At 38.9% G+C, this 23,667-nt stretch overlaps 3 protein-coding genes across 9 annotated transcripts; 2 read left to right on the forward strand and 1 right to left on the reverse strand.

Moving 5' to 3' along the window:
* Window positions 1-683: 683 nt before the first annotated feature.
* LOC307033293 (uncharacterized protein) lies at window positions 684-7,135 on the reverse strand. The gene is made up of 7 exons (XM_079671694.1): window positions 7,070-7,135; window positions 5,353-5,547; window positions 3,829-3,989; window positions 2,551-3,003; window positions 2,222-2,289; window positions 1,677-1,720; window positions 684-793 (listed from the first exon to the last, which is right to left on the reverse strand). Exons 3-7 carry the CDS (start codon window positions 3,926-3,928, stop codon window positions 742-744), a joined length of 717 nt encoding a protein of 238 aa, XP_079527820.1. The 5' UTR covers window positions 3,929-3,989; window positions 5,353-5,547; window positions 7,070-7,135; the 3' UTR covers window positions 684-741.
* A 320-nt stretch (window positions 7,136-7,455) lies between these two features.
* On the forward strand, window positions 7,456-11,338 carry LOC307033292 (sialoadhesin-like). 4 transcript variants are annotated; one of them, XM_079671693.1, is made up of 5 exons: window positions 7,456-7,579; window positions 9,129-9,167; window positions 9,261-9,524; window positions 10,142-10,390; window positions 10,477-11,338. In XM_079671693.1, exons 2-5 carry the CDS (start codon window positions 9,131-9,133, stop codon window positions 10,623-10,625), a joined length of 699 nt encoding a protein of 232 aa, XP_079527819.1. In that variant the 5' UTR covers window positions 7,456-7,579; window positions 9,129-9,130; the 3' UTR covers window positions 10,626-11,338. The 4 variants fall into 4 exon arrangements, with proteins under 4 accessions (XP_079527819.1, XP_079527816.1, XP_079527818.1 ...); XM_079671690.1 differs by lacking the exon at window positions 7,456-7,579 and adding an exon at window positions 8,121-8,690; XM_079671692.1 differs by lacking the exon at window positions 7,456-7,579 and adding an exon at window positions 8,123-9,035.
* Window positions 11,339-15,251: 3,913 nt separating this feature from the next.
* Window positions 15,252-23,420, forward strand: LOC307033896 (high affinity immunoglobulin gamma Fc receptor I-like). Of its 4 annotated transcripts, none has more exons than XM_079672535.1 (12): window positions 15,252-16,388; window positions 16,890-16,928; window positions 17,022-17,291; window positions 17,725-17,973; window positions 18,711-18,959; window positions 19,412-19,528; window positions 20,133-20,183; window positions 20,481-20,555; window positions 20,977-21,042; window positions 21,189-21,232; window positions 21,622-21,669; window positions 23,057-23,420. In XM_079672535.1, exons 1-11 carry the CDS (start codon window positions 16,358-16,360, stop codon window positions 21,637-21,639), a joined length of 1,209 nt encoding a protein of 402 aa, XP_079528661.1. In that variant the 5' UTR covers window positions 15,252-16,357; the 3' UTR covers window positions 21,640-21,669; window positions 23,057-23,420. The 4 variants fall into 4 exon arrangements, with proteins under 4 accessions (XP_079528661.1, XP_079528659.1, XP_079528660.1 ...); XM_079672533.1 differs by lacking the exon at window positions 23,057-23,420 and having other exon boundaries at window positions 15,252-15,590; window positions 16,326-16,388; window positions 21,622-22,534; XM_079672534.1 differs by lacking the exon at window positions 23,057-23,420 and having other exon boundaries at window positions 15,252-15,491; window positions 16,326-16,388; window positions 21,622-22,534.
* The last annotated feature ends 247 nt before the right edge of the window (window positions 23,421-23,667 follow it).

Genomic DNA, 23,667 nt, shown 5'->3' on the forward strand with positions numbered 1-23,667 from the left:
TGACTCCTGTTTCCATTGCTTCAGAAGTTTCCATCGCATATGAAAGATTTTCACATGTTTGTAAATTATTTTGGTTTCAGTGTGTGTGTTTCACATGGGTGAACAGTATATTTATATGTTATGGAATGAAATACAATGTCAGATTAGGGGAAAGTTAGGGGAGTGCATGTTAATGTGTCTGGAGGTGGCGTGTTCCAAAAGTGTTTGGGTTTGTCTGCCGTGTGTGGGCTGCGTTCCATTTCAAATTGCCGCCTGTACAATGTATGCACCAGTCTGTGATATGCCGATGTGCAGGCCCGCCCCTCCATACACGCCGACCACACAGACTGCGTCTGCCTCTCGCCCTCATCTTGTGGAGGGAGCCTCATCTGATGCGCAAATGCGGCGCAATTGAGCGCGCCACAGTTTCTGCTGCGAGGCTCCACTAGCTGTAATCGGCTTGGTGTGTCCAGGGTTTACACACCACCCCCCCGTCGACGCTCGCGAGGGCCTCATCACATCACAGCCCTGCCGATGTGATATAATGTATAGGACCTTTTTCCTCATGGGTGTCATTCACAACAGACCAATCATGACAGTTTTAGAGAATGAGTTTGTATGGATACACTTAAAACATATTTGTATTTGTCTTGGCTTCAGCTCACTGATAACATAAGAACACAAATAGGCACAACACTTACATAGATGTTTTTTTATATGTATTTTATTACTCCAAAATAGAAAAAAAAAAGTCAGCCATATTTAACTGGAAAAGTTTTCCTTTGGCTCCCAGGAATTTTTCCACTTCGCCCCACTGTAAAACAGAAACAGTCAATCAATCAATCAATCAATGTTTATTTATATAGCCCAATATCACAAATGTTACATTTGTCTTAATGGACTTCACAGTTTGTACAGAATATCAGTATGACAATACTGACACAGCAAAAAGTATTACTTTTTGGAATATGTAGTTCTACAGTATGTTGACAATGCTATTTCAAATGAGAAGATATACTAAGTCACTCAAAAATATCATGATGAAAGTGCAGTATAATGTATATATTTATATATAACACGTACATCATATATAATACAAGGTACATTTTTTATTTCAAAGTCAATGTTTCATTTGACCAATTCTTTGAATTTGCTGTCTTATCAATGCCCAAACATACAGCACTAAACTTAGACAACTGCCTGCAAGACTGCACACAGAAATAATACTACTTATTACTACTAACTATACTTATAGTATAATTGTTAAGAACAAATGTAACAAGTCAGTAATTACAAAAGAGATCAAATACCATCCAGCCTCACATATCAATCATTTAACCTTTAGTGATATTGATCAATGATAAACTCTATTGTATATTTTAATTTCTATTTCAATGTAGGCTACTTCCCTGCTTATGTGTTACAATCAGACAGCGTTTCTAGGGCGCGATGTCTGAATGACGAAGGGCAGATAACTTGGATGTCTTACTTTATGGCGCAAACGTCTGATAGAGCCATTGATGACATGGCTCCCCACCCCCATGTGATCAACTAAATTCAATTTACTGCTGAGGAACCCAAAATGTTTAAGTTAGTGATCTCAGGGTTGATGAAGTTGGTTGGTAAGACTACTTTGTGGCCCCTGTTCTGCCAGACCCATCAGCTACACTGAAGGAACCTTCAGATTAGATACATACCATCCAGAGCAAGACTGCCACTGCACCAACACCTCGGTATGGCCCTGAGTAAAGAAACACAGATTTTAGGTAAACTTCATTTTTTTCAAATGTCATACATGTAAATACAAAAAGTCCAGTGAAATCAAATGATAATTTGAAATAATAGTAGGTACGATTAACTCAAACATATGAAGGACTGTAACATAGTCAATAGCATTTTCCCCATCAGTTTAATATTTTGGAATACTATTATTATTTTAAAAAATATTTGTACTGCCAAGAATAGGAATTCACCTACAAAGGATTACAAGAAAAAATGTAATATACAAATAAATGGCTGGACATGATGCATTAATGCGACATGAAGCATTACACAAGTACCTCAACCTTAAATTAATAATAAATTATTGTTACTGTAATTTCAATATTTACATTAGCAGTCATGCTTAAGACTGAAACACTCCTTTTAAACAAAGTATACGAAAATCCAATAAGATAAGACTTGGTTCCACGGAAACATTATTGTCATTGTTTATTTATTTAAAAATATTTTCTAAACAAACCTCCCTGATTCGTTCCCTCAGTAGTTTTTTGTAGGGGAAAGTGTCTGACCCTTGATGAATGGGACATTCTGCAAGGAATTAAAAGATGGTAATAAGTTGAAGTTCAGCAATAACCTCCTAAACATTGCCTAACATCACATTGTGCTCAATTAAACTGTTCAAAATGGCACTGAGACTTTTGATACTGCAAAGTCTTAAACAAAACAAAAGGTGGTGTATTCTAATTGTACCGATGATTGTTTTCTCTCTCTTTAACTAATTCAATGTGCAAAATCAAACACAGTTTCAGTCGATGTAAATAAGATAATTACTAATTAACCCGCACATACCATTAATTGCCACTTTATTCCTCGTTGGTCTTCTTTTCTGTGAGGAAGACACTGAGGAGAGAGCAGGAGTCAGCCCGGAGGAGAGAGCAGGAGTCAGCCCGGAGGAGAGAGCAGGAGTCAGCCCGGAGGAGAGAGCAGGAGTCAGGCCGGAGGAGAGAGCAGGAGTCAGCCCGGAGGAGAGAGCAGGAGTCAGCCCGGAGGAGAGAGCAGGAGTCAGGCCGGAGGAGAGAGCAGGAGTCAGCCCGGAGGAGAGAGCAGGAGTCAGCCCGGAGGAGAGAGCAGGAGTCAGCCCGGAGGAGAGAGCAGGAGTCAGGCCGGAGGACACAGGAGTGAGGAAGAGAGTGAACTCAGTGTCAGTCTCGGTGGTAAGAGGTACAGACAAGTCTGATCCTGGGTCTGCGGCCATTTCTGCCTGTGTGGTACAAGGGCCCCCAGGTTCAACTGCCAAAGTCACTATTGAGAAGAAAAAAAAGTAGACGCATGGTGAGTAAATGACCAAGTATAATCCGCCATATACATTTATAATCTGAGTAATTACAGCTAAAAATGAAACAGCGGAACATCAGTGATTCTGTGTTACAATGGCGTTTGTTAGCAACCAGGAAATGACACCAGTAAGGACAAACAGATGAGAATGCTGCGTGGGGTCTGGGTGCCGTGTTGGCGGGACGTTGGGGGGCTCGCTGCTCCGCCCTTTGAGGCTCGAGGAGCAGACAGTGTGAGCTGGATTACTGGTGTTGTTTCCTGGTTGCTGTGTGGGGTCTGCGAGACAGCGAGGAACTCAGCCTGAGCGCACACACACACACACACACTCACAGCCAGGCTGTGAGTGTGTGTGCGTGTGTGCGTGAGGAGATCCGCGGAGCCTCGGCTGAGAAAAGATAAGGCTGAGTGAGTGTGTGTGTGTGAGCCGGTACGTCACTATGCCCGTTACGTCACTATACTCAGGAAGAAAAAAATTGAAAAAGAGCAGCATAGACAGGTATTTTCTGTGTTAGAGTTTTACTCGCTACAGGGTGTACTTTGAGGGTTTGTGACTCTGCAGACCGTTTACATGCAGGAAAAGCTTCATAACACACAAGGGGACGGGTAATAACCAGAAAAGCATGACATGGGAACTTTAACTGACAAAACAAGACATAACGACATATTTGTACTACTTGGTAAACAGTGATTCACATTTTTTTACATTTAAAACCAGATAACTGAGCAACTAATTTACAAAACATGTTAACAGATAAATTGCTGAAATATAGCATGCAGATTTGTATACTTTACCATTAATAAGGCTTTCGTAAATCCTCTTTATGGTAACAAGTGCATTGTTACCATCTTCTGTCTCGATTTGCCATGGACAGATGCAATCGGCAAAAACCATTTGTACCTCTCTTGGCAAGAAGGAGGATGGGACGCCGATCTAACATTTTCCATTTGTGAAGCTGGAACACAATGGACACAAAAAAACAAGAAATATTATGTACACAACAGTTCTAAACATTTTCACACACCTAAAGCCATTATAACTCCATTTATTTTGCATAAGTGAAAAATGCACTGATGTGATACGTGTGCACATTGAGGAAGGCACCCCACAATTAACCAGGTGTGATTTTAGACCCCTTTTAGGGGAGCCCCTAAAAAAGAACTGTAAAAAAAAAAGAAGTTTATCGAGCTCGGGTTCACTTTGAGTTTTTTTTACATGGGCATAGTTATTTTTATATGGGTTAGGGATGCCAGCGATTATTGTATTTTTCGAATATTCGTTACAGTCTCCATAATCGAAAATTATTTTTAAAATTCGATTTTATTTATATATATTTTTATTATTATTTATGTATTTCTTTTTTTTCCTGGCTTAGTTTCAATTCGGCGGCGAATAATCAATTAATATTCGCCAGGGCTGTCCGATTTTGATCATGGTCAGTTTCTGGCATGCCTAATATTTGTGCATTTAATTCTCACATTCAGATATCTGAATAAGCTACATTTAGCTTTGAAACATGTCAGCAAGCTATAACCTATATCATTTCAGGTTCAAAGTTCCGCATTAACAGCACTTCAGATGTAAAGCTGGTGTTACAGGGGAATTTTGAAATGACTGTTCGAACACGGCTCAAAGTCAGAGACTCTGGTAAGCTTAATGAAAGTGCTTTTAAGGGCCTCTTTATTAATACTAACTCTTTCCAGGTCTTGATTGTCTTTCAAGCACTATATTAATATGGGCTGGTTTTGATTCTGTGACATTCTTGGTTTTACCATTTATTCAAAAATGTATATGATATTTCATTTATTTTACTTTTGGAAACCGTAGTCACATAATTATGTGTTTTCCATACCATGAAGTTCCAAAATAAAATATAAAACACCAAAATGCAGGTTTTTTTGTAAGATATAATTAGAAAAACATGTAAATTGAAGCTCTGATTCTAGGAATTACCACTGGCCTGAACTATGTTACTTCTGGTTAAGAAATAATGTTTTACTAAAACTGGGTGCTTGCAAGTACAAACACTATCTAACATCAGTTCGAAAAAATGTGTTATGCCTTTACAGCTTTAAATACAACGGTGACAACAATTTTGCTTAACACATTACATGAAGTGCAGTAATCGTGCACTAGTCTGTACTTCTCACATAAACTTACTTAAGAAATTAGGATTATTTTTAAAAAGTAAATGAGGGCGACTGTTGGAAAGAATAAATCAATTCAGTAATTTAACAATTTGTATAAAAAGATTAAGATCAGGGATTATTTACACACTTTTTTATGATAACTGACATCTGCAAGAGAAAAAAGCTTACCAGTAAATGTGTCGAGTCATACACTTTGTTGACACTGTGGTTTTTCTGTTGCGTGGCCTTCCACTCCTGTGCAACCTTTTCTTTTTGCTTGGAGAGTTTCTCTTTGTAGGGTTGGATGGCACCACATTGTTTGCATTTTTTACTTGCTACTCCTATGCTTTGCCTGCATGTCTGGCACACTTTTTGAGTAGGCGTCTGTAACAGAAACACAGATAATGTCAGGGAATACCAAAAATAAGAATACTATACTACAAATGTTTACAGGATTCATGTATTTTATTATATCGTGAAAAATCTTGTTAAAACAATGAACTCATGTTTTTTTATCTTTTAGATAGGATGAACAAAAATCACAAGAGTAAGGAAAACAATGTTATACAGAGTCAGTCACATGTTTAAATTGACTGTTATGGACAACCCTAATCTGTCAATATCTGGTTGATCCAAAAGTTGATGCTCCATCATCACAGAAAATAATACTAAAATCATCATTACCAGGGGTGTATTGCTAATTCTATAAGTTCTGCACGTGTGCACGCGCAGTTGTGGCTTGTTTTGAAGCTTATGTAACTACTGTCAATTAACACTCCAGCCAGAATCAACAAAGAATGGTCATTTATTAAGTATGCATTATTGAATAAATGTGTGATTCTTACAGTAAATGCTGCACACAGCTGCGTGATAGTTAAGTGATCAGTGAAGGACCTTTATAAACTAACTCCCTCCTGCTGAGGTACAAAGGTTACTATATAAAAAGTGTGCACATGTATTTAGTATCCTATCCATGTGAATATGTTTTAAGTGGGGGTGGACCTCATGTCCTCTAGGGGGGTCCGGAGGCCCCCGTGAAGTTAAATGCATCAATCTTGTGCACTTGAGGGCAAAATTAACTAAATCTATGGATACATCTGTCAACACCCATATGAAACTTAACTGTATACATTTCAATAATAAAAAAAATGATAAGAATAATACTTTTTTAAAATGTATCTTTGTGCATATTTAACTATTTACTGTTTTGTTTTTTTATGCATTTGTTGTATGTCCAATAGTATGAATTGTAATGATTTCATCGATGTTTTAGATTCATTCGATTTTTTTTAGGGTGCTGTGTGACGTTGAACCTGCGACCTGCAACCTGTGACCTATGAACCTGTATTTGTATACTACCAAAGGAGCTATTGAACCTAAGAACTTGAATTTCCGACTCCTATTGTGGAACATTACAATAATATAAAAGTGTGCCTTGGAAATATGTATTTCCATATATGGTGACCAAACTGTTTCAGACCCACTGAGATAACTTAGACTAAAGTTAACTGTGTAAACATTACATTAGGTACATTAGCCTCTTAGCCTATCCGTTATCATAGCTAGCTAGCACCAGATGCTAACAACCATCCCCGTTTTTAGGTGCCGGAGCGGTGTTCCGGCAGTATTACACCCCTGGTCACTCTTCACTTAATAGATAAATAGTATTTAATATAGTTATAAAGAATGTGACGTTTGATAACATTTGGATCAACCGCATGAACCGATGGATCACATAACTTCCATGCTCACGTTAACGTTAGCTGATTCTACTTTTGGCTAATTTAGCTTTGCTATCATTATTCCTAGGTAAACATAGTAATCTTAGTCACTGTACTAGACGACAAAATAAAACAACATAATACATATCCCAAAATGAATATACTTTTGATATCTGACTACTCACGTTTATTAGCTTGTCTGGGAAATAAATGGATGTTGTCTGATGCAGTGTCGAGTCCAAAACCCCGGTGAGTTAGCATTTGACCACTTCCGGTTCCCTCGCGTCAGAACCAATGAGATTTCTCCATAGGATTTGGGAAAATAGCTCGAAATAAGGTCTGTGGTCGACACAAATTTAAGAGGCGGATCACGTTTTGTTCTACGACAGAAAGCCGTGATTTTTGAAGAGGGTACGTGTCTGAAAAACGATGGTTGTTAACAGAAGTTGTCGAGGACGTTGTACGTCATTACGCCGCCTCCCGTTGATTTAAAACGCGCCCGTGGGTCGTAAAGGTATACAGGCTGACGCACCCGTTGATTGAAAACGCTGCTCTGGGTCGTATTAATGGGTCGGAAAACGAGGAAAACAATCGACCTATTTGGTCGTATTAGTTGGAGGACTTGTTGCGAGGATGTCATGAGACCAGCACAACACGCCGGCTCAGACAAGCCTCTAGACTTCTCGACACTCCCGGTAACCAGAGAGCGTCAGGTAGTTCATCGGATCTTGGTGTTGGTGTTGGCGCTACAACATTTTAAGATTCATTTTGGACCCAGCCTTTGGCCAATTGTGGTGTTTAGCTGTTACGATCCATTCATATTCTGCCCCAGCGTGTCCAAGCACAACCAGCGTCTCCTGCAATGGGCTCTGATTGTGCGGGACTACAACAGTAGACACCCGTCATTAAAGGGTTCAGAGAATGTGTTGGCCGATGCTTGTCCAGGTTGAGTTTGTGATGTTGGTGTGTCAGGTTGAGTTTGTGGGTTTGTGTCTTAAGGGGGGGAGTGTTACGGCTGCTGCCTTCCTGGTCGTCTGAGTGTTTTCAGCTGTGTGTGTTCTCTGTAAATTAGCTGTGCGGTTGCCCTCCCGGCATTGGCTGCCATCTCCTGGTCCGCCCCTGAAGATTGCGATTGGAGCACGCCGGGCCCGGACGCACTCCAATCGCAGCGCACAGCCGGCGCACACCTGCTGGAGATTATTACAAAGCTTGGGGACAATCGTCATTCTGGAGGCTCTGTATGTGGACAGATGCCTCTCGCTACTTGCTCTTTGTTCTGGGGTTAAAACTAGTGTGATTAGTAGTGTCTAGAGTAGGTTAGTTAGAGTGTAGAGTAGCTTAGTTAGTGTTTAGAGTATAGTTAGGATTTGGGACTGTTGCCTTTAGTTTAGCTGTGTTTTGTGTAGACTCCCTCGGTTAGTTGTACCACTTTTAGAGTGAGGTTTTGTTTCGTTCTTTATTTAGTATATTAGTATGTATTTTCCCTGTTTGTCTTTAGACTCCCTTTTTAGAGTCCTCCTTTAGTTGGTTATTTGTCAACCTGTGCCCTTTTGGCTCTTTTGTTTGTTTCAGGCTGTTTGCCTGCTATTTTGTTTACAGCTGTTTTAAATAAACGCTTATAATTAATACCAATTACATACTGGTGTGTGTTGCATTCCTCTTCCCCTAGTTGGGACGTAACACAAGGCGTTTCATTAGTGAGCCACACAGGAAGAGACCACCCCTCTTCTTTTTATATTTCAGTGTGAGGTTCACTCAGTCAGCAGCCAGACGCTATGGAGGCCACAGCGCTCTGCATCACACTGTGTGAGTACTGAGTCTTCATCTGCTGTTTTTCATATCAAAGATGATATCATATAGGCTAAAGGAACATATGGAGCTAGATTTGTGTCAATATTGCTTGATTTTATAAGTTTTTTGTTATGACTGGGGCACACACAAAAATGTTAGGACCCAAATGCATGACTCCAGACAAAAGATGATTCAAAAAAAGGATTTACTTGAGGTGATATACAAGGTAATACAAAACTCTCAAAAGACTTCACAAAAAGCTGACCTAAACTCACTGTAGCACAGAACACATCTCTAGACTCTACAGGTGCAAACAATAAGGGCGGGGCAGGTAATCAGGTCAGTGAACACGCTGACAAGGTAGGAGTTGAACTACACACATTTAAATAATACATTCAATGTAATAAAATCTAATATAAGAACTCAGTGTGATGTTTGTCTCTGTCTCTGCAGGGATGACGGTGTTTCTGCAGCTCTGTGAACAGAAAGTTGGTAAGAAGCTTGTTTACTAAAAAGAAAACAGAACAAATCATAACTTTATTTAAAGTGCTATATATTAATCTCAACAACACATTTATTTTTCAGATGCAGATGTTTGGATCGAACCATCCAGACTTCAAGTCTTTGAATACAACCCTGTCTCTTTAAGATGTGTGGGCTTCGATGGTTTGACTGATGTGAACATTTCACGGTGGAACAAAGCAGGAAAGGAAACTTGTGATGGTTCAAAATGGGGCTCGTTTCATGAGTTGAATTGCAACATTAAATCTCCTTATAAAGAGGACAGTGGAGATTACTGGTGTGAGGCTGGAGGGAAGAAAAGCGTCTATGTGAACGTTATTATCACCGGTATGTTGACATTAACTAAGCAATACTCTCTTTCTGTGTGTATGTAAGAAATATTAAACACCAAGACAATTTCTCTGTATGTGGAAAACAACTTAACAGTAAACCTGATTCTATAATGTTTGTTTGAAGAACAAAAAAAGTGCAATGATGTCAAGGTTAAAAAATAAACATATCCTTTTTTAGCAAACTTTTTTCTTTTTCAATCTTAATATTGTAAATAAAGAACAGAATTAATCAAGAAAGTGCAATAAAAGCAAACATTGTGCACAAAGCTGAGCGTAGTCATTAAGCCTACTAATCTAAACCAAATTGTGGTTTTCTTCTGTCTCTGATGTCATTTTAATAATTTTCTACAAATATTATATAAATAACACACTCAACACTCACGTTTCATATTATGAACCTCTATGCAGACGATACACTACTATACATAACTGTTTAAATTCTGATTCATTCATCAATGTGTTCAGTTTATTTCTGATATTTTCAATTATTCTGTGCATGTTGCAACCTGACTTTACATCACAGTATCTTCACAATTAAATTAACAATTGTTCTATTGTAAATAACTTCTACTACAAAACTCAAACTGAATGTTTTGTCCCGATGTTGTTCAGGTGGCTCTGGGAACCTGGAGAGTCCTGTGCTTCCTGTGATGGAGGGAGAATCTGTGACTCTGAGCTGCAGAAACAAGACGACCACTACCTCCATCCTCTCAGCTGATTTCTATAAAGATGGCCGCCTCATCAGGAGCAGCTCCACAGAGAACCTGAACATCTGCAGAGTTTCTAAATCTGATGAAGGACTCTACAAGTGCAGCATCGCTGACGGTGGAGAATCACCAGAGAGCTGGCTGGCTGTCAGAGGTGAGATATTGCATTATAGCTAACATTTGGAGAATATATGTGTTTTTTTTTTATCCTAGTTTATTCACGTTGTGTTGTGTTTGCAGCTGTTCACAGAGAGACGTGTCCCTCCTCGGATCACTCCCTTCACGTCCTCCTCGTCTTAAGGACTGTGTTCACCGTAGTGATGGTGGCTCTGCTGCTGCTGCTGGTGGGACTGCTGCGTTGTGGGAAACTCAGGGTCACACAGAAATAACTCATGTATTAAGGTTAGAGTTTGGTCATCAAGACAATGAACACCACGAGCCGAGGACATGATCCCTTCTTCAACGTGTTTTGATCTCTTCTTTTGCTCAGGTTGTGTGAGGTGTGTAACTTCTCTGTCACATGATGGTACGTGCAGCAGCTGTATGTTGTTCTGAGTTTTATTTTAGACTCCACAGATACTTTCAGCTTCTCAGACACAAACCACAGAACATGTTTTTATTTAAATGTATGTGTATATGTAGAAGAGGCTTTTAAGAGGCTTTGTAGAAACAGAACAATGTATATGGCTTTATAGGGTAACTGAAGTTGTAAAAAAACTCACAAATCAAATTACGAATACTAGATTTGTATTGAATATATTGTTGATTTAATTGGGAATTTCCCAAAGAAAGTGTCAACGCTTTACATGAGCATCTGAACTTTTCAAAGTAAAATACAATTTTAAATTGTTTATATCTTCAAAGCAGAAAATAGAGTGGCGTATTATATTTGTACAGTATACAATGGCAACAATACACGATTCATAAGATCTGTAATGATCGTATATACATTTAAAATCCAGTAAACTCAAAACCTTTCATTCTGTTAATTTCCATATTATCGCCTTTCATAATATTTTTTTGACTGAAGAAAAGTGTATTTGTATAACATTATATAAAATAAAGATATGTTCACCACATTTTAAGGAAAACATGTTTTGAATGGTTATTATTATTATTATTATTGTTATTATTATTGTCTCCATTTTCAAACCAATACATTATAAGGTGGCCTACATAGCACTGTCCAAGTATCAGCTAGCTCTGTCAAGGCATAATCGAGATATGCCCGTGTCCCTGTACCAACATTACAGGGTCCTCAAAAAAGCTATATATTTGACATTGTCCAATTATCCAAATTTTCACACAAATAAATCATATGGTGGCCTACATAGCACTGTCCAAGTATCTGCTCCCTGTGTCAAGGCATTGTTGATATATGGGCCTGTACATTTCAGATACCTGAGAGCCTGCGGCTATTTCTGCATAAAATGATGTCTGTGAAGTGGACAAGTCATACCCCAGCATCAGCTTCATTGTGGGGGCATGACTTGTCCACTTCACGGTCCTCATTTTGTACAGAAAGGTATTTGAAGTGTACACTACACTGCTCTTCTCTCCTTTTTCGTCCTCACAAGAGTGGCCGGCCCCTCCCACCCTGGTCACAAACTGTTCACCCCCCTCCCCTCTGGCAGGAGGCTGCGCTCCATCAGGGACACAACCCTAACTCCATCAGGACCAGAACCATCTCTCCATTAGGATCAAAACCCTCTCTCCATCAGGACCAGAACCTCTCTCCATCAGGACCAAAACCCTCTCTCCATCAGGACCAACACCTCTCTCCATCAGGACCAACACCTCTCTCCATCCTGACCAACACCTCTCTCCATCAGGACCAAAACCCTCTCTCCATCAGGACCAACACCTCTCTCCATCAGGACCAGAACCTCTCTCCATCAGGACCAGAACCTCTCTCCATCGGGACCAAAACCTCTCCATCAGGACCAGAACCTCTCTCTCTCCATCAGGACCAGAACCTCTCTCCATCAGGACCAACACCTCTCTCCATCAGGACCAGAACCTCTCTCCATCCATCAGGACCAGAACCTCTCTCCATCAGGACCAAAACCTCTCTCCATCAGGACCAGAGCCCCTACTCTCCCCATAACTGACAGCAAAAGAAGTCCTACATTATTCAATTAAAATAAAGATGTGAAAACAATAAGTGTGGCTTGATATTGAGTTAGAAAAAGGTTGATAAACGCTGTGAGAATAGATCTGCGGGTAGCATTCGCTCGCGATCTCAAGTCGTCTACAACATACGTTTAGGGAGCTATATAGAAGCCTATGGAGATCCCGGAAAGTTGAAAATGTACGCTAAGGGCCGCCCCCCTTGCATTGGAAAAAGCCAACACGGTCGCCCCCCCCCCTTGCGTTGGAAAAAGCCGACACAGGGGACTTAACATAACGTCAACATAGGCCGACCTGGGAGTGAGAATGTGTTGTTGATGCAGATAACCACCAGGGGAAATTTGGGTCTGAAGTTGAAAAAAAAACAACTCAGGGTTTCACAAAAGATAAAAACTTTAGTGCATCAAATTAGTGATGGCAGTGCGACACTGAAGCTTCGTGCTTCAAACCCTGAACTACAATTCCATAGAAGAACTGCTTCAAAGCTTGTAAATTCTGCTTCATTTCATGAATGAATCAATTGACTGTTTCGCAGTCCAATCACGCAATTCAATGCACTGCCTCGTCTCCATTCTGATTTAACAATGGGATTACCCTTATATTTTGCCAACATTCAGTTTTAATCCCAAGTGTACGTGTTTCTGAAGAGTTTCCAGAGCACGCGGAGACCCAAAACCAGCGTCCGATTGCTCAACGTCGAGTGCCTAGCACACTGCGCATAGCACAGTCCAAGTATCAGCTCCCTGTGTGAAGGCATCATCGATATATGCCTGTGTCCCTGTCCCAACATTACAGGGTCCTCAAAAAAGTGAAACATTTGACGTTGTCCAATTGTCTCCATTTTCACACCAATTAAATAGATGGGGGCCTATAGCCTACATAGTATAATCCTTAGCAAGCTAGCTGGACGGGCTCCAAAAACACTTTGATGTTCTTGTTTCACTGAAGCTGATGAAATAGTTTTTAGTTGTATTCTTATAAGGTGAGATAAAATAATAGGATCTTATATTTTGTAATGGTGTTATGATATCTAATTTTCTGCAGTGTTTTAGTCAACTGACTATTCAGGAAACAGATGAGCTGATCATGTGACCTTCCTTTGAATATTATATACTGTATTAACCAATAAACCTACTTTATTTGTAATGGAAACATCTGCATGCTTTTAGATATAATAACTACATTTTGATGTTACAGTTTTTCTCAATTGCTAAACCCACTATTTAGAATCAAAATTCATTTCTTCAAAACAAGAACATAGCCATCTAAACAGAAACACACTTGCCATAACTCTGAATATCTTTTGCAAAATGCACTTACATGACCAAAACTGAAAATACTGGTCACAAAAAAGAATAAGTCGATCGAAACAGAACAAATTGTCCTCTAATGAGACAAATGTGTTTTCATAACTGAAACTCCGGTCACCATAATAACCCATTCTACCATAACAATATACATTTCTTGCAAAGTGCTCTAAGGCACTCAAAACTAAAAATACCCCTTCCAAAACCAGATACCTTCTCCAAAAACAAACATTTGTCAGCTCATTAGAAGACTATTTGAACAGTCATTACTAAGTGGCACACTAAATACTGACTACAATCATCAATACACAAACCTCAAGCTATCGATATTGGAAACTGAACGGAAAACTGACAAGTTGGGAGAAAGAAACTTACATATAGGAAAAACTGTGTGTTACTGTAACTATGTCATTGTTTTTATGTCTCATTTTCAGTAGAGCACCGTAACAGAAACAAAAGATGAATAGCAATACACTGGGAAAAAAATGATGTAAATCAGCAGTAAAGCAGAGAATGAGATCTATATAGCTTTACTGATCTGCTCTTTGCCGTCTGTCTGGCCACATAGCCTCATCTACGTCACAGCGTATGTCTTCCCTTGCAAGGCAGCGTGGGAAATATCTCCTTGCGTGTCGACACCACCCTTGACAAACATCTTACTGAAGTGAGGGAGGTCTTTTATAGGATTCTCACTAATTACAATTACTATAGGAAATTCATTGATGTCAGCTGTGAGCAATTCATTTACATGGAAGTGAAGTACTCAATTCACCCCAATACAAAAAAAAACATTTCTCAATGTGCAAAAAGGAAAAGACCACAATTACTGACTGTAAAAATGTTGTATCAGCTATAGCTAATCCTCCCCATATGAACATCTCAAAGAGCTATGCAAGTCATATCAACACTATTATAGCTTTACCGGCACCATTTAAAAAAATATTTTAAGTACAGTCATGCAAATTCTATCTTGTAAATGTTTTCAATGTAACATCATTACTGTAAGATATACAGTACATTCCATGGAGTTACCTTTTTCAATGGGGTGATTGACTGATAACAAGTGTTAATATTTTGCACATCAAGTGTCAATTAGTGTAGCTATGGTCTAAGTTTATGAGGAAGTGTTATCCACTGTGAGAAGATTTTTTTTTGTTTTGTAGACATGAGTTACACAAAAGATTTTTGATCTTTGTGTAGAGAATTGTAACTTCAGTTAGAGAATTGTGTGATCTGTTTTGCAAAACACTGCTTAGCATCTGCATTTTGTGTGATATCAATGATAAATGGTATACTGTTGTAGAGAAATGGTTTTCTGTTTCGATGGCTGTGCTGTTGGTTTGATGAAAGGAATTTTGATTCTAAATAGTGGGTTTAGCGATTGAGAAAAACTGTAAACCTTCCAGCTTATAGCTAAATAAAAAATGGATGCAGTGTATTTCCTCCCTCTGTCCACCAGATGTCTCCACACTCTCAGTTATGTTGAACTCCTCACTTCTCAGAGTGCAGTCACATGACCTGGTTCACCTGCTCACCTGTTTCCACTTCCCCTCATCAGCCTGCAGATTATAAGTATCCTGCAGCCTCTGTCTGTCTTTAAGCTTTTTATAATCAAACACTCAAATGCAACTAGCTTGTTTGCATGTGGGTCATTTCCCTTAGCAGCCACCGACAGATAGTGAACTTTTAGCAGACTTTCCTCCAACATGGGGGCCACTGTTCTTCCTCTTGTAGCATTAGCACCTCGTTACAGTTTCAGCTTTTTCTTCTTTAACTTTCAGAATAAAAATCACAACAGGAACCCACAGACAGAAACAGGTAGACGGGCCCCTCAGCTCACTTGCAGCCAGCGTCTGAAAACCACCCGGAAAACACGTGCAGTAAAACTAAATGTATCTGGACACCGAGTAGTTTAAGGTAGCCTGATGTACCGTGTGGTTAAGTGAAGGGCTGATCGAGGTTGTGTTATTAACAAAGGGACTGCTGATCACAAGACTCATGCATTCGTACATATCAGCCTTTTTTTTCTCATGTAGCTCTACAATCACGTGAATAACAGATGCAAGTCATAGAGGCGGCAGTTTTTTAAATATTATTATTTAAGTATGTGAATTCAATTAAAATGAAAGATTTTACTTTAATATGCAGGTGTATTGTAGATGTTGCTTTATTCTGACCAAATCACACAAAGGACCAGGTCATTGACCAGATGTTATTTATGTTAAAATCACCTTTTCAAACTGCCTTTTAATGTTATTGCTAATATTATTATTATGAATAAACACATATATTGAGGGCATAAGAAGGATTTAAAAACAAAATCAAAACTGCCACTTATGTTTCTCGGGGGAATTTGGCAAATTTGGCAATAAAGATGTGGCAATAATTGAGCCTTGTGGTACTCCATATTTTAAAGACAGCATCATAACAATGTTTAATTCTGTGTATGTAGTTAGGTTAAAGTATAGTTTTCCGTCATGTCATCAAGACGTAAACTTGTCTTTCTCACGTGTGAGTTTTTGGCCTCAGCCTCTAATATTAACCCCACCACTGACATGTATTTCCTTCCATGACACGCGTCTGAGCTACAAGGCGTTTCATTAGTGGGCCACACAAGAAGAGACCACCCCTCTTCTTCTTTTTATATTTCAGTGTGAGGTTCACTCAGTCAGCAGCCAGACACCATGGAGGCCACAGCGCTCTGCATCACACTGTGTGAGTACTGAGTCTTCATCTGCTGTTTTTCAGATAAAATATGATACTAGATCATATTAGCTAGAGGAACATATGGAGGTAGATTTGTGTCAATATTATTTGTGAGAACAGATCACTAACCCGTGTGTAAATGTAAAAACAAGTCTACGCGTGTCACTGCCATTTTGGGACGATGACGTGGTTTCAAGCATTTTTAGATGCAGTCTGAAAAATAATTGCTGCTTGATGTGCATTTTATAAATTCTTTACACATTTTCCATTCATATTTTTGGGTATTTTACAAATCCTTTTAGGAATTTTTGGATGTTTTTTTACATATACACACAGGCTATTGATCTGTCCGAACACATAATATTGAGACAAATCTACATCCATATGAATAAATACAAATGATTAACATTTTAAGATTTTTTGTTTTAAAAGTATTGTCTATCAAAGATATAAGGTTATAAAATATAATATAAATAATCTGTGTGATGTTTGTCTCGGTTGTCTCTGCAGGGATGACGGTGTTTCTGCAGCTCTGTGAACAGAAAGTTGGTAAGAAGCTTGTTTACCAAAAAGAAAGAAGAACAAATCATAACTTTATTTAAATTGCTATATATGAATTTCAACAACAAATGTATTTGTCAGTTTCAGATGCAGATGTTTGGATCGAACCATCCAGACTTCAAGTCTTTGAATACGAGCTTTTCTCTTTAAGATGTGTGGGCTTCGATGGGTGGACCGATGTGAACATTTCACGGTGGAGCAAAACAGGAAAGGAAACTTGTGATGGCTCAATATGGGGTTCATTTCATGAGTTTATTTGCACCATTAAATCTCCTTATAAGGAGGACAGTGGAAATTACTGGTGTGAGGCTGGAGGGAAGAGAAGCAACAATGCGAATGTCATTATCACCGGTATGTTGACATTAACATATTCTTTCTATACAATGTTTGTTAGAAGAACAAAAAAAGTGCAATGATGCCAAGGTTATAAAATAAACATATCCTTTTTTAGCAAACATTTTCTTTGATCTTAATATTGTAAATAAAGAACAGAATTAATCAAGAAAGTGCAATAAGAGCAAACAGCGTGCACAAAGCTGAGCGTAGTCATTAAGCAAAGCCTACTATTGGATTAAAGTCATACAATTGCAAAAAACGATGTTTCTAAAATCTAAAACAAATTGTGGTTTTCTCCTGTCTTTGATGTCATTTTAACAATTGTCTACACATATTCCAAATAACACACTCTGATTTCTGATATCTTCACAATGCCTTCGTCTAAATCTATTGTAAATAACTCCTACCACAAAACTCAAACTGAATGTTTGATCCCGATGTTGTTCAGGTGGCTCTGTGATCCTGGAGAGTCCTGTGCTTCCTGTGATGGAGGGAGAATCTGTGACTCTGAGCTGCAGAAACAAGACGACCACTTCCTCCATCCTCTCAGCTGACTTCTATAAAGATGGCCGCCTCATCAGGAGCAGCTCTACAGGAAACATGAACATCCACAGAGTTTCTAAATCTGATGAAGGACTCTACAAGTGCAGCATCCCTGATGGTGGAGAATCACCAGAGAGCTGGCTGGCTGTCAGAGGTGAGATCAGAAATGTATGAGATTTTCTCTGGGAATGAAACGAAAAAGACGTTAAGAGAAAGCTAAAGAAAGAGATCATTCAAAACTAGTGCACACAAAGTGAGCAATCACTGTAATGACGGACATCATTTTGTTTATACGTTTCCTGAGTTTCGATTATCTCGCCAACTTTCCGAGTGATCTACTTCCTGCCATGCTTGTGTGTTATACTGAGGGAGTTCAGTGCTCCACGTGAGGCTATTTGACAATTTACAAAGTGAAGTGTTGAACAAACATGGGGCAAACATGTAATGGGGCTTTTTCTTGATCTGGGCCAAAACATTTCATGGCAGATTTTGCATTCATGATTCATTGACTGTGGCGGGTGTTGTTATTAACGTATGCAGCTTCTTCAAATGTTATTAAAGGCTTATGTTGGAGATGAATGTTCAGACTGGAGCCACAAACCACCAGGAGACAGGAGTTTACATTTCTTTGTTTTATTTATCAGGGTATTCAGTTGGTGGGATGGTAGCTGTTGCCAATGGTTATTGGTAAATCAAAAGACACATGGCGAACAGCCACCAAACATTCAATCCTGGTGTGGGTGTTTGAGGACAAGGAGGAGGAAGTCCTCATCCAGGCCTCAATTTATAGCCTGTGAGGAACTTCTACCTGCTTCCCTACACAGTGCCTCTTGTGGACAGGAGGGTTACACACATGCAATTTCTAACAGCTTTAAAACCTTTGCTGTTCAGGTGGCTCTGTGATCCTGGACAGTCCTCTCCTTCCTGTGATGGAGGGAGAATCTGTGACTCTGAGCTGCAGAAAAAAGACGACCACTTCCTCTATCCTGTCCGCTGACTTCTATAAAGATGGCCGCCTCATCAGGAGCAGCTCTACAGGAAACATCACCATCCTAAATGTTTCTAAATCTGATGAAGGACTCTACAAGTGCAGCATCTCTGAAGGTGGAGAATCACCAGAGAGCCGGCTGGCTGTCAGAGGTGAGATATGTTATGTTTTAATACAAGTAAAATACTTGCATTCAAATTTTACTTAATATGTTTTAATGTCTTGTAATTACGTTGTTGAGGAACCTGTGACCCAAGTTGTTCATATCCTATACACAACTATACTGTAGTTGTGTATATTTATTTAACCTTTTGAATCTTTCCATCTTTGAATTGAATGAGAAGTGGAAGAAATACTCAGATCTTGGGTTTTTCTTCCACTTCTCCTACAGTATTACTTGTACTACATTTTACAAGTAATAGGACAAAACTGATGGCATCAACATATACTCAAAGTACACAAATTGCAGAATATTATATATGATTTAATAGTATTATACGTATAGATTTTTAATGTGTTCATCACTTTGATGATCCATGTCAAAATGATGTTAAGAAATTCATGTGATTACCGTCTGCTCCTAAGTTAATCATTCCTATTTCAGTTTCAGCTGAAGACTCTTCCTCCACTCTCGCCCCGTGGATCTTTGTCTCTGTTTCATTGATGCTTCTGCTGCTGGCCGTGGGAATACATCAATTCTGCAAAGGTTATCGGCACAGAGGTACGAATACAATTCACCAACAATCTGCTACTATAGGCTATGGAGAGCTGCAGGAATGAGTCTTAAAAACCTGAAATGAGTCAGCATTTTAATACTTTGTGTTCCCTTGTGTTTAAGTATTTGTTTTTGTTTAAGCCTGAAATCAGTTCTGTGGTTAACAGAAGCTGAAGAGATTTAATCGTTTTATTCAAAGTCACAAAATACTTCAGTAAATACCCGACTGGTGGATTTAAAAATGGCGGTTGCGAACAAGTTTTTTAAATGAGACGACTAAACGCCATCACACCCATCCTAAGAATAATGAAAAACAAATTTTGTGACATTCAGGATTTTAGGTGTTGATAATAAGGAAACACTCAGTCCTATTTTGAGCCATTACATTAATTATCTTTCTCAACGCTGTGAAGGTATTTGGTGAAGGTCTGCGTCCCTATAGATGTTATTTGTATTTAATGTATGGGTTCTTCTACCTTTTAAAAATAGATCCATTTATGTTTGATGTCACAAAATGAAGCATGGAAGCATTCCATACTCGTTAGCCATGTCTGAATCTTCTTCTGTTTCTGGTTTGATTTTAATGTGTTTTTCCTTTACTATGCTGCAGTGTTGCTCTGCCAGTCCACGTTAGCACCCGGACCGGCTGAGCATCACACAGGTGAGAACACAAACCAGGTTGTATCCTTCATAAAGATCTACGTAATGTAATTAGCTTACCTTAATATACTATGACTTTTAAATAGAAGATTCAGAGGCTTTTTCGTCATGTGCGAAATAACTAGAGTGTAGTTATTTGTGGTATTACAATATGACCAATTGTTTAAAGGATGTTACATATCTAATTAAAATATAACAATATGTTGTACTTAATAAACACTGGCTGTTTTTCTGTCTCATTATTTGTCTGTCCATTTATCTGTCATGTCAACTAAACTATATGTTTTGTTTTTACTAGTTCCAGTAGAGGCCAGTGCAGTGGATTCAGGCCAAATGACGAATGATGTGGTATCACAAACCAGGAAGAAAAAAGGTACTTAAAACCTGACAGGGTTACTTCTGCTTTAATTTCACCTTACATGCTTGTGTTACTTATGTCAAGTACAGTTGTGTATTTAATTGGAGTCTAAAGGCAAACTTTTTAGACAATTATTTTTAAGGAGGGGGGGGGGGTGTTTGAGAGAGAAACTCCCTCTGGAGGGAACACAGGAATGTTAGCCTTTGCAGACCATTTACATGCTCTAAAACCTACAAAACACACTAGATGAGAGGGGACACCACAAAAAGCATGATTGGGCCTCTTTAAATACCTTGGGACTTTTTGTCCAAAGATAATCATTTTTTTGGCCTTTTTTTCTGTCTGTCAGAACATTGGAAAAACAATTGGCCTGACTTTCTAGTAATGGTTATGTTTATATACTGTATGTATATGATTAACTATGTCTCTCTATCAGGTGAGGATCAATCATTTCCAACAGACGTTTACTACACCTTGGGCCCGGGAGAAACTCAACAACAGGGTGAGACCCAATGAGATTAGAAATGTAACTGACTTCAAAGCTTTAAAGGCTTTATTGTGATGTTCAGTGTCCTTGTTGGTAATAAAAACATTCAGACTGGTAGATGATAGTTACCAGAATCATAACCTCTATTTTTTTTAATGCAGAGCCATCTGTAACAGTGGACGCCTTGTATTCTACAATCCAGCCGGTAAGACTGAGAATTAAATTATTATAATTAATTCTATTAAGTCATACTGGATATTTACAACTTTGGACAACATGGGTGTGTGGTTGGTTGTACGAGGGTTTAAAATAATGTGCTTTAACTTTATACAAATATATGCATGTTGGTTTAACTACAGTATATATTAGAGCAAAAGGGTAACCTTCTAACATACATGCCATTTGCTGGAGTCATGCATTCAACTTAAAATTCGATTTTGTACCATTCCTCATTATTATTCTTGAACTTTAGAAATATTTATAATCCTGCTTACCCGTAAATGATATAAAAACATATATAACATTTTAACAAAGCCTACCTCTATAATACCCCTATTCTATATTATTAACATTTGTTCTGTATTTGTTTTACAGGTGAAGATGGAGATTTGAGAAACTGTTTCACACGGTGTACCTGAAAAGGTGAATTCATGAGAATGCACTGTTATTTGTTTAGTATTCTAAATAAATAGTTAATTTTATTTTTGAAGAACAAATGTAGTGGTTAGTTGTCAAAGTGAAATGCTCATTTACGTTTTAAGATATGAAAGTTTCTTGTGGTTTCACAGTTAAGCCGACTTGTTCCATCTCTCAGTCACACGGCTGATTCTAAATACTCTCGCTGTGGTTTACTGCCGAGTTAAAGGTGTTTCTGCAACGCGCTGAGTCTGTGGTTAAACATGGGTTGTATTTACTGTCCTGTGAAAGTGTGAAGGTGACTGTGAGGAATTGTAATTGTACATATTGCTTTAACGCGTCACATCATTGAATGAGGTTTTACCGCTCTGCCATAGAGAGCATATTCACTAAACAGTTTCTCTCCCAAAACATACACACTCTGAGCTACACACACACACACACACACACACACACACACACACACACACACACACACACACACACACACACACACACACACACACACACACACACACACACACACACACACACACACACACACACACACACACACACACACACACACACACACACACACACACACAGCAACCCACATCGTGAACTCAAAACCTCTGGTCATTTGATCACATCTACTTTTATGCAGCCACATATTATTTTATCTTATCATATTATAGAACTGCCTTAATGTTCACTAATGCTCTTAAACTGTCTTTTCCTCTTCTTCTTGTTTTTGTCTTTTGTTGCTTGTCTTTTTCTAAAATAGTTTGTGAATGTGTTGTTTATGTGCGCATTTTAAGCACTGCTCGTACGGGCACTCGTAATTTCATTGTTTTTGTAATTGAAATGACAATAAAGGCTTCTGTCTTAAATAGCATCTGCATTGATTCAAGAAACTCTGTTCTTTTCATCCTGAAAGAGAAACCAGACGTATGTCGCTGTGACACATTTTGTCCAATGATAAAAGTAAATTCAGCTGTTTTCAATCTATTTTTATTCATGTATTTGTATAATTTGTGTATTTATTGTCTGCAGTGTTTGTCAACTTACTGCAAGTGGCAGAGGAGCTGAATATGGATATTATATATGAGACAAAAAACCTCAATTATTTGTTATGCTCCCTCTGTCCACCAGATGTCTCCACATTCTCAAAGTCATGTTGAACTCCTCACTTCTCAGAGTGCAGTGACATGACCCTGGTTCACCTGCTCACCTGTTTCCACTTCCCGTCATCAGAGTGAAACCAGCTTGACTCCTCTCTTTCCTGTCACAGTGTTCATATGTTCCCAATTGCACAGGGGAAAATAACGTATCTATGCCACTAACTAACTTGAAAACAGGCATTTTCCACCGAGAATAAAACGAAGTTCGGCCATGTTTTTTTTTTCTGCAGGGAGAAATTTGAAGATCACGTGATATAGACGCCAGCCATTGGAATGAATGGAATTGCAGTTGGAGGTCAACCAATCACAGAGCTTGAGAACTAATCACGGGGTTTGTCAAACAGAGCACATGGTGTAGTCCTAAACGATAGCTGGGGATTCTGGGTAGTGTAGTGTCTTCTGCCATCCTTTACTCGGAAAAAATATTTGTTTCTCCGAATCGAAGGGGAAAAATACAAAAGCATTGCACACAATTTAAACCAATCAATGTTGTGTAATTAACAAGGATAATCTGGTGTTTTTTAGTCGATGAGCAGATATGACTGTAAAATCAATCGACAGTAAGGGGAATACTTACTTCCGGGTGTACAATTCTCCGTTATCCAATGGGAATGGACGCTCACATTGCCTTTAAGGGCAGCCGACACAAACGAATCCCGTGCTTCCATGAGCGTCAAATCCCGCAGCAGATGGGAATACATTGCAATCAGTTGAAAGCTATTTGCGTCCCTTTATGAAGCTGAAGGAGCTAGGAGCGTCATAACTGCACGCCTCAGGGACCATGACCAAGCGTCGCTCCTGGACGATTATGGAGTGAGATTGTGTATTTATCTACAGAGAT

This window comes from Notothenia rossii, assembly GCF_949606895.1.
Source record: "Notothenia rossii genome assembly, chromosome: 3".
In the NCBI taxonomy this organism is placed as follows: Eukaryota; Metazoa; Chordata; class Actinopteri; order Perciformes; family Nototheniidae; genus Notothenia; species Notothenia rossii.